Here is an 11,490-nt window from a genome sequence, read left to right as displayed (position 1 = left end):
AAGACATTAGTGGGGAGGGGGACCGGCCTGCACCTTTCACTCCTTTCAGGGAGAGGAGCTGCCTTGCCTGATCCAAGGGAAGCTGAGACCACACCTGTCTGCAAAGACAAGTCTTACCAGGCTTCACGTCATAACACCTTACCCAGAGTCCTCTTCCTGCTTCTTCCCAGAGCAGAGTTGAAAATCTTGGAATTGCCATAAGGTTTTATTATCACTTGCAAACCAAATTCTACTTCATCAGATAAAGACACAATTGCATTCATTGACTCTGACACAGGGATATGCATGGTGATAAACATACAGATAGATGTACACACTTATACATGAATGAGATATGCTAATTAAAAATTGCAGTGGGCACTTTATTAAAAATTTATTGTACAATCTACATCTTCAAAACATTTTACATCAACAAATATTGCAGCTTGACTGCTGGAATCGTAAGTGATTTATCTTTAAAAGACTGTATTTGCAACTGGATGCAAAGATTCTTGATGAACTGCCATTACATTTAAACTACTGGTTTTTATTGGAAGTATTTTGATTGTTATCTGTTTGTTCTCCATCCTTGAGAGAAATAAAACAAGTGTCTCGGCTTTCATTTTATCGGATAGATGGCACCATGTAGCATATTTCCCATGCTAGTTTGAATTACAGCTGTTTATCTTTCAGCTTTCTTTAAGATTAATTAAATGCAAATGTAACTCCACGAATCATGGGATTACCTGCCAGACCCCTTATTAATACCTTCACTTAAAAACCCCTTTGCCAGAGAGTCATTAATTTGCAATAAAAAAAAAAAAAAAAAAAAGAGAGAGAGAGAGAGAAAGAGAGAGAAGTGCTCAAGCAGTCCTTTGCCTCCCAACAACCCGGAGATGGCTGCCCAATTAGTCCGGCAGCATTCGGATCCTCCTTTCAGGCCCTGTGGCCCTTTGAGGACACAATAAGGCTCCAATGATAACCTGGCAACCTAGGTAGAAACTCAGCCAAGTGTGAGCGTTTGAAGCTGCAGCTTGGCTGCCATCGTGTCGGCGAAAAGAAAGAATTCAGGCACCATGTCATCCAGTACAAAGGATAAAAACAGATTCAACCGGAAATTCAATGTGGCACCACATATGGGATACATGAGTGCGGTTACACAACAGGCCACATATTTTTTTTGAACAGTCTCCTGCATGTGATGCCGAGGACATGTGTAACCATCATAACGTCTCTAAGAATCTGTATTTAATTTGAGCTGGGGTGGTGGCAGGGATTGGAGATCTGAAGCCGCCACAGGTTTGTGGCAGATGGCTCTGTGTCAGCTATGACAAGCAGCCAGGCTCGGCTTCCTCTGCAGATTTTCTTTTCTCTCTGATCAGGTAAATATGGGCACACTCTGGAAACTTCCACAATTCTGCCTGAGGCTGCAAGTTTGTGACTTAGCCCCATCTGTCACAAATCTTCCCTCGGTTCTGCTGCGAGCAGAGACCTGAATTTACTGCCGAGCGCTGCCCAAGAAAACCCGGCCGTCTCGCCCTGCGAGGAAGCACAAGAGAGAAGCACACAGAACCGTGTTAGAGGCTGGGACACAAAATGTGGGAAGGATTTCAGGAGGGGTGGAAGCCACTTGGTCAAGGAACACTTATGTGGTGTTATTTAAAAATGGGGTGAATCCAGGGGTGTTTTTTTAAGACAAGTAAGTTGGTCATGAGGCCCAGGTTATTCGCTCCCTCTGTTTTTCTGGTGGTCTCAGTGGACACGTTGAGGACTGAACACTCTCAGGGAACAATGTGCCCCTCCAACCCTCAGACATGGCAGAACCACGAGCCAGCAGCAGCAGGGCCTAGTTCTGCTAGACCATCATCACTCTGGGCTTTACTTGAGAATAATCTCTTCTTGGTTTTTTTGAGGAATGGTAACTATGCAAAGATCTGGACATTCATTTTTTCAAGGAATAAAATTCCATGAAAAAATGAATTTTGAATGAAAAATGAAAGACAAATTCCATTGTCTTTCCATCAACAGTTCCTAAATATGTGGGGATCAAAAGAAGCAAAGTTTTCACATAAAACAGCATCTTCCCATAAAGAACAAACAGCATAATGTCAGTAGCAGAACAGTATTTTTCATTAAATAATCAACTTGTTTCTAGTGTCCTAAAATCAAAACTGAAGCACTTAATATCTACTCTGCCATCATTAGACTTCAGAGTTAACCTTTAGAATTTAATAAGGAGTCTTCACCCATTCAGACTGGCTCTTTCAGGACAGCTCAAGTTCAAGCACACAGTATTGATTTAGTGTAGATTTTTTGCACTTTAAAAAAAATTACCTTAACAAAATTAAGATTTAGAGATTAATTTTCCACACAAAACCTAAGATTTGGCAGGTAAGACTGGAATGATTTACAGAGCCAGTTTGTATTGGGTCAGATCTACCCTGTGATCCAGCTCCTTCACTCTGCAAGTGAGTAAGGGGGAAGAATCAAGGTGGGAAACAGTTTGCAGCAACTATATTTGGGGTTCAATTTCCAAACCCCAAGCACTTTTGGAGACCTGCATCAGAACCCACCATTGCTTTGCATGATTTGGGTGCACTGTGAGGCCCAAGGCAAAGCTATTTAACACACCTCAGCAGAGTAACAGTATTTCCCTGACCAAACTGGTCTGTTCTGCAGTTTCTTATATGGGCCTTTTAAAACTCACCTCATTCTTGCTGTCTTTAAAGAAAAAAAAAAACCATCAAATTTTCAATGCAAATCTATGCAGCACCTTGCATAGGATGGCTCAGAACACACTGACTGACTATAACAGTGGGAAAACAGTTTCCTGCTTTTTTCCCCCAAGGTAATTTGAATAAACTGTACTGGGAAAAAAAAAGAAAAAAGTTTTCATGCTTTTTGCAACTTTTCTTTCTATTTCCTTTGACCCATTTCTCCACCTACTGTTTTGAAGTGGCTGTGGCTCATCTGTCAGTTTTCATTTGCTCTCTAAAACTCTCCTGGAAACTATCTAACACTGTCAGAACAAAAAGCTCCAAGTCCCGGTGTTTATGCTGAAAGTTGCCCCCATAACTTCTTTAGTCCTACTCTGCAAGTGCAGCCAACTGCTGTGAGCTACAGACCAACATTTGGGGACGTGGTGATCATGGAAATGTTGGACTAATGGTTGGACTCAATGATCTGAAGGGTCTTTCCCAGCCTAAATATTTTTAGGATTCTGTGATTTTCAGAGAGCTGGAGTCTCCTGGATATTTTACCTCAGAAAGCCAAGAGCAAGACAAGCCCAGAGAGAAGTTCAGGTGAAGGCCCCCTACACACATATATATCTGCACATATATCCATTTTTCTATGGCTGGATCCCAAAATTAGGCAACTCCAACTCCCTTCCTGCCAGCTCATGTCTTCCACAGTGAGGATCCATGTTAGCCAGGTCAACCTCCCTCTACCAGAGTTTCTTGAAGACCTAAGGTTGACCCAAAATGCTTAAATTGTGTCCCACAGCCCAGCACCCCTTCCCACCTGTGCAAATTCCTAAGCTAGACAGGGCTTTCACTGTATCAGCCATACATAGGGAATGGAAAGTGTCAAGAATTGAGTCTAACCTGGATGTGATCCTGAACAACTTAATCCAAGTTTGAAGTCAGATCCTACTTTGAAACTGGCCCTGCTTTGAGCAGAGGCTGGGGCTGGTGACCTCCAGAGGCACCTTCCTTAACTAGTCTTTGATTCTGTGCTCCAAATAAGTAATGGAAGTTTTCTTTCACTTAAAAAAATCCTTATGTTTTACATATTTTCCTTAGGATCACATGCGTAAGCACTGGAACAGAGATGGGAGAGAATGGACACAGTGCTCTGCACTCCAGAGTTCCTGCAACCTTCCCCCACAGACTCTGAGAAGCAGATCTAAACCACCTCTGAAACCATTTTAAATCATGTCCATGGGAAACCGAGCAGCTCAAGAGGCAAATACAAGTTTCTCCTTTGTGTTTCTAAACTCCTTCTGACCCGTACCTAATACTAGCCAGGTAAAAGCAGAAATTCAATAAAATTCCTTCTTTTTTTAACCCTGCAAACGTGTTCTGCTAGTGAGCAGAAAGCCAGCAGGATGGATGGAAATACTTGCACTATTTGCATACCCTATAAAGCTCTGAATTAACTTTATCAGCTCGGGACAAAAGATCTGGAGAACACTGTAAGCAAACATCTGCTCAATATACATTCACCATTAAAAAGTAAACAGTAGGACTGGCTCCATAAGGAACAGGTTGGGAATTATCAGAGTACTACACATCTCATAAACTGATGGCACGGCCCAGAATTCTCTAAAGCAATGATCACACCAGCACAAAAACAGCTCTCAAGCATCAGAACGGCTTGAATGATGAGAGATTAGAATATAAACATGGAATAACATTCACAAGGAGAGACTGAAAAGACTGGGATACTGTAAATGTTTGACAAATGTTTATAAAATAATGGATGGCACAATAAAGATGGATAGGGAGCTCCTGCTTCCAGGTGACTAACTCCAGAACAAGACACTCAACACAACTGAAGGTGGGGAAAACCTGAGCTAATTAAGGAAATGATTTAAACACCATCATAAAAAAATCATAGAATCATGGAATGGTTTGTGTTGGAAAAGCCCTTAAAGACCATCTCGTTCCCAGCCCCTGCCATGGGCAAGGACACTTTCCACTAGACCAGGTTGCTTACAGAAAAATGAATTTCCAATGGAGTTTTGCTGGGGATTGGGTAAAGATAAAGGCAGAGGCACCATCCCTGGCTCTCACATGGCCATAGGTACAGGAACGGTGAACAAAAGGGCTGAGTGGCTGATGGGACATCTGGCATCAGGCTCCCCTGCATCCTCATGTGCCCAATGCCCTGTGTATTGCACTGAGAATGCCTCCAGCTGCTTCCCTAGCTTTGCTTAAACATGAAAGCTGGACCAGGAGCAGTTTTCCCCTTCTACACATTTTCCCGAAATATCCAAGATACTGCTTTATATCAAATCAGAGAAAAAAGAAAAGGAAAGGAAAAGGGAAAAAAAAAAAAAGTTTTGTTAGAATTGCCCTATACAGCCAAATCCTGAGACTGGAAACAATTCAGATGTCTATGGTCTAACTGGGATCTTAATTTGATTTTACAGCAGTTTAATCCCTTTGAATTCAGCAGACTTCCTTCTACAGTGGTGTCAGAAAGAAAAAAATCACGCCATGTGTCTTTTCATAGGCAGGTGAGCTTCTGTAGTGTGATGGAAATGAGAAGATGAATGTCAGAAAGTGGGCCAAATTCTTTTCTCCATTAAACAAGCATGAGTGAGAGTAGGATTTTTCTGTAGGAACTGAAGCTGACAGCATGTCAACCAGCACTCATTCAGCTGGGAGGGCTGGGAGAGATTATTTAAAGTTGTCAGCTCCTTCCATGCCTGGCTTTTGGCAACTCTTCTTGTCCCTTTCCACTGTATACTCTTTATGCATGCTGTTTTAAATTAAGAAACTTAAGTGAGGAAACTAAAAGGTAAACTTTAAGAAAATAATGCAGAAACAAATGCTTTGCCCTATTTTATTTGATTTATTTTAACTTTAAATCTACTAGATAGGGCACTAACAGGTCCTGTGGTGTGCCCTGACCAATGCCCTGTTGTTGTTACTTGCTTCATTCCTGTGCTTACCTTGGCAACCAAAGCCACCCAGAACTAGAGTTTGATTCCATGAAACTGGAACAGAACAAATAATTGATAACAAATGAGATTTGCTTCCCTCTCATCTCAGTCTTCTGCTAATAACTGGCAGAAGGCAAGGCTGAAATGCAGATGAGCTAGCCCTGAGTGCTGTGTGAATACTCAGGGTGAGCAATACATCATCTGGAAAGGTTTTCATAGGTGCTTACATTATGGACATTTTTAAAAGTCTGCCAGCATGAATCTGCTCCGTGGAGTTAAGCTACTACAGTTTAATGCCTTGGTCTGTGCATTTTCACAGGGATGTTCTCTATGTCCAGCCTGTAAGCCCACTGCCCTGCTGCCATTTATCTCCTTTCTGCCACTAATTTTGTTAGCACAAGCATTGAGGACATCTGAAGGAACAAACTGCCTGTTTAATTAGCCACTGTCTAATTATTATAGATATCCTGAGTAATAAAATCCCAACAATATGTAAAAGGATAAGCCAAGGTGATTACTTCCCAACTTGTGGAGCAGAATCCCCAACCAGGAAAGAAAAGCACTATTTGCTTTTATATCATTTTTTACTTCCAAAATGTCACAGATACTTGATAAACTCAATGCAGAGAGGATGGTTTCTGAAAGACAAACGGCTGGTTAACATTGACTCTTGTGCTGGGATCCCTTTTCTAGCCCACTTATGCAAAGATAATATTATAATGATCTGGAAAAAAGTGAAAATACCGTGCAAGTGCTGTGCAGCCCTCAGGATTTCACTCTGTTCATCTTCCTTACAAAGCAGCATCACTCCAGCTGTAAATGACCTTAACAGCACAGCTCTGAGCTAGCATTTTCCAGGTGGTTTTGTGGATGGCCCACAGTAAAGGAAGACTAGGTGTACGTGGGTGTAGGCACAAAAGGACAACTCTAACAGTATTCTCTGAGCTGATCCAAAGCCTATTAAAGACAACAGGGATATTTCCTCTGGTGCTCACAGGTGCTGGATTAGGCTCTGCTTTTCTCATTTTAAAACAATCCCCCACTCAGCTCCATTGCTACCTGTTGCAGAGGTTCAGCTTTGCCACTCAGAAGATCTGCAAACCCCAAGCATGAGGGGCAGGATATACACCTTCAGCTTCTGCCTATTAATCATCCCAAGGAATTCTTTAAAAAAAGATAAAAAATCCTTCAAGCAAATCAGCATTTTGCCTACAGGGCTTGAGCACACATTTTCAACGTGCACTATTTTATATCAGTATTTTTTGCATGCCTTGGCTCTGTGTTCAGGAGCTGGGATCCATGTGGGAGAAGATCCATGTGAATGCAACCATTAGCTGAGCTTGAAGCAAATGCCAAGGTAAACATTTAAGGACTGCTTTCCCTTTGAAGCCCCCATGCCTAACTCTACGATACTATTGACTCAAGAAGTAATGCTGAACACTGGAAGTGTTCAGTCAGCATTTTAAACTATTATGAGCTACCTTCTGAACCATTGCCAAGTTAATAGACAATGAAAGATAATGAGCTTGAAATTGGGTGTTAAATTGCATTTTTGGTTCTCTCTCTTTTTTTTTTTTTTTTCTTTTTTTCCATGAGGTTTAACTGTTTCCTGCAGAAACAACATCATCTTTGATGTATCATTATGTAAATGCCTATTTTTAGGTCACAGAAAAAGTCAAGGCGTGGGCTAAGTCCTTGCTGCTCTTGCTATGTGTGTGCAGGAAGGGGAAGAGAGGCAGACGAGACACAGCAAGACCCAACACTTTCTGGTCCCCAGAGGGTGGGAGGGAGGTGGAGGCATGAGGCTGGGTCTGTTGGCAGCATGAGACTCCAAATTAAGGAGGAGACTACTCGACTTGCTCATTAACAGTGAGGCTGGACAGAGGAGGGAATGCTCCAAGAACCGCGTTTGTGTCGCACGGGTTAACACGAGGAGTATTTCCATGCACCCCCAGCCTTTAAGGACTTTCAGCTGAATTCAGGGGTTTTCATGAGCTGAAACACCTCTGTCGTGAAGGGGTGATGTGCATCCAACCTGCCCATGGCAGAGCCAGGACAGTAAATTCAAAAACCGCTGTAAATGTACGAAGCAGCGTGCAAAAAAACGCAGTTATCCTTCTGAAAGCAGCATTGTGTAGTAACGGCTCTTCGCTGGAATAATGTAAAATTTAGTGCTTCATCTACATTCAAATTAAAAAAAAAAAAAAAAAGAAAAGCGTGACTCCCATCAGTGTAAATACACCATTTAAAACCAGGAAAGTCGGCCTAACATCAAACACTTGAGCAAAACCTGAATGGAGAGTTTGCCACTGAACCTGGATTTTCTCTACAGAAATAACTGCAAAGAAGGGGACATGATAAATACCAGTAAATTATGCTCCCAATAAACTTTAATGCTCAACACACCTTAGAAAGCAAAGAATTAAAATAATTGTAATTATGAAAATCACTCAAATCATTCTAGAAGCCAAAGAAATCTTACCTGATACCTGTCACCTGCATTTTTTTGAAGATTAAATTAGGATAGGAAGTTAGGCTTATCCTCATTAGTATAATTGTAGGATCTTTCTTTTATTTTCCTTCTAAATTAATGAGTTGCATTAATCCAGGTTCATTTTTATAAGCCTCTTGGGTCCAAATGTAAAGGACAGTCATTTTAGAAAACAGTAAATTAAAAAAAACATGTAGCATGCATTAAGTGCACGTATTTCATAAGACCTAGGTTAATACAACTGGCATCTAGTTTAATTAATCCTTGTTAGTGTAACGACTAATATCCCTCCCTACCATGTTTCCTTTAAACATTAGTATGTTAATTAAATGTTGTTTTTTTAAGGGTTTTTTTTTTCCCCTTTGTACTTCAATATGGCATTATATCATCTAAAACTATTCCAAACAACTACCTTATAGAGATGTCTCCTTACAATATCTGGTCTCTTGCAGAAATTCTGAAGCCTTTTAAAAAGCTGTTCAGGTGTAGAATACAGATATTCAGCTGCAGGAAAAACAGATACATTTTTAATGAAACAAAAACCTCAAAGCACACACTCGATATTAGTCACTTTACTAATTAAAAATGCATATTGCTCTGTGCCGCCTCGTGTTTTACATTATTTAAGCATGATTTTATAAGGTTACCTCAGCTCACAAGGATGTTTAATGCTAAATAAGACTGTGTAGTTGTGCTGTTTAGACATCTCCTTTGGGTGATTAAAATACATTATTCTAATGTAACACAATGCATATGTGATACATTTAGTGATGAGATTTTTCGAAGAACTGGTACTACATTAGTGTGTATCCTGTACTGCGGTTGCATACTATTAAGTATTAAATTGTTTAAATAATTTGGTGTGATTTTCAGGCCTGGCTTTTTTTTTTTTTTTTTTTTTTTCGTTCTTCTGTGTATCAAAAAAAAAATCTGCAAACCATTGCAGCATCAGTGACCTTTTAACAAAAATCTATCATTACGGGATGTGTATGCTAACAATGAAGAATGCTATTTCAAAACTTGCTTTTTTGTTATCTTAAAAGAACAGATGGCAAATATAAACTTCGTCTAATGTATTAAAACACATAAAATTTGCCTTAACACTAACATGTTGGCTTGCCAAATAAACAATTGCTTTCACTCAAGTTTATTCCCAAACTTTGGATTTTAGCAGCAATCATGTTATTACGTTTCAGCAGAAGGAATAGGCAACAAAGCAGCTACCTGGGAATATCTCTGGGTACACCAAGGCTTTGGGACACAGCGGGTAACAGCCACAATGCACAGCCTCGATCCTGAGGATTAGAAATCACAAATACACAAAAATACACATTAGTCAGAAAAAAAATTTATTTCCATTTAAGAGCCTTGAGGTTGCCTGCATGCAGCAAGAGGGAAACATTTTTTTTTTCTTCAGCAGCATAATCCTTCTAAATGCCAAAGTTGCTCTTTTTAAAGAAAATTTTATTGATCATATGAATTACATAGAACAGAACAGCGAGCATATGTTTTGTTCGCTGAATAAATCAAAGCGCAGCTCTGCATTTTTTTGTTTTTTAAATACTGTTTAACACATTTTATAATCAGCAGACAGACACATGTAACAACATGGTGAAGTATGGACGGCTTTGCTTAATAATGCTGCTGGAAAACAGGGGGCACGTTGGCTACACCAGGGTGTGTTGCAGACACACACACCACCCTCACCTGGCACAGCAGATATTCCCCTCAGACTTCCAGACTCCAAAGGTTACAGCTAAATATAACCCAAGAACAACTTGCAGCATGCTCCAGGCTGGGATATTTCAGCTTATTCACATGCTTTGGATAATTCCCTTTATTTTTCGGGACATAAACTGCTGTATTTTTTAACAACCGCTGATGAAATTCCTTTGCCAAAGCGCGCGAAGCTTTGTACTTGCTTTTTTTTCCCAAGGAACATTTCACATATCTCCCGTAAGATCAAACCCAAATATTTTAGAATTGCACCGCTGTGGCACAAAGTTTTCCAGTATCAGAGCTGCCTCCCTTGGATTTCAGGTTTTAACAGATGAATGGGTTAAAGGCATCCAGGTTTCAGTTTACTTTTTTCAGATAATGACCATTGATCTGACACAACGTCCCTCCAAAGATACAACTGTAATTTCTGTTGGCCAGAAATTACACAGTGAAATTCAAAACACTTCTTCAAATATGTTTACTTTATGAGAGGCTTTGAATTTCCTCCAACATGTTGACCATACGAGGACTTTATTTTTAACTTCAGTTTCCCTCATTCCCCAGAATAAAAAAAAAAAAAAATCTGAAATCTTGTCAATGTTCACCTTTTCTATTTTCAGTGACAACCCAAAGGCTTTTGCTACCTTCGTGCAAATGTCAGGTTTGGTACTTTATTACAGGTACTCTGAAAGGACTCTGTTTCCTTTAGATCTACTCAATTTTAAACAGAAAAACGAAAGAAAATAAAGAATAACATATTCAGCTTTCATGCTAGAAAACTATGCATATCCACAAACCCCAAATACACATTTCTCTGCAAATGCTTTTGCTAAGAAATGACTGCTGTTTTTTTTCATAAACTTTTAAAATTTGTAATTTATGTTAGTTTTTTTTTAAATAACATATGCACTTCAGATTGCATTTTAAACATTAACAACAATTTCAAAGTGTACATCGTCTAGCACTATATTTTTTACCAAAGGGAAATGTTTCTGATGTGTGATTTAATTGATGATTTCAGTTCTTAAATATTGTGTCATATGTCAAAGCAAATAGATTTTTAAAGTTTTCTTTAATCTAGGAGAAAAAAAAAAGAGTGAAACTGTGGACATTTCAGTAATAGCTCAGATCACTAAGTTATGTTAAAATATTTGCTTTTTAATCATATCGTCTGCATGGGGGAAAAAAAAAAAGAAGAGCTCCCTAAAACAAAACTGCAGGCCAAGATGGGATCTGAGTCATCGTTTGAGTATGAAATTTCCCCTTTCAAAAAACCTCTACCAGGATCATGAATTAGTAAAATAAGAATTTAATGCCTCCGTGGTTTGCTGGATGAAAGTTAAAAATTTGGAATTCTTTCATTTGCAAATGATCTTATTTGCATACTCCTTTCTGCACCAAAGTTTGGGTGTATTTTTCTGACCAGTCCCTACTATGAGTAGGAAGTTTTATTACAAACCTTACACCTTCCATTTGTCAAGACCTAAAGATCAAATCAAATTGGGCAGAGCTCACGCTGACACAGACTTGGGTGTGAGGATGCACAGGGAATCCTTTAATTTCCATGCATTTCTGTCCTTTCCCACAAAAGTATCATATCATAACAATAATACAATTACTCTTCATTTCA

The 11,490-nt window shown here is 39.6% G+C and overlaps 1 protein-coding gene across 9 annotated transcripts in view; it reads right to left on the bottom strand.

Annotated features, from left to right (window-relative positions):
• Nucleotides 1-341: 341 nt before the first annotated feature.
• Nucleotides 342-11,490, bottom strand: part of GTDC1 (glycosyltransferase like domain containing 1) — a 117,938-nt gene continuing 106,789 nt past the window's right edge. For 6 of the 9 annotated variants that reach the window (XM_068195145.1, XM_068195149.1, XM_068195150.1 and 3 more), the window contains 3 exons: nt 9,366-9,436; nt 8,554-8,645; nt 342-1,518 (listed from right to left, as the gene is read on the bottom strand). In XM_068195145.1, the coding sequence (XP_068051246.1) occupies nt 1,435-1,518; nt 8,554-8,645; nt 9,366-9,436 (247 nt within the window). In that variant the 3' untranslated portion in view covers nt 342-1,434. Of the gene's footprint in view, nt 1,519-8,553; nt 8,646-9,365; nt 9,437-10,465; nt 10,572-11,490 lie in introns of those variants that run through there. The other 3 variants (XM_068195147.1, XM_068195148.1, XR_011000622.1) reach the window with 2 other exon arrangements.

This window comes from Anomalospiza imberbis, chromosome 7 (assembly GCF_031753505.1).
Source record: "Anomalospiza imberbis isolate Cuckoo-Finch-1a 21T00152 chromosome 7, ASM3175350v1, whole genome shotgun sequence".
In the NCBI taxonomy this organism is placed as follows: Eukaryota; Metazoa; Chordata; class Aves; order Passeriformes; family Viduidae; genus Anomalospiza; species Anomalospiza imberbis.
This window is presented reverse-complemented; position numbering and strand designations above follow the sequence as displayed.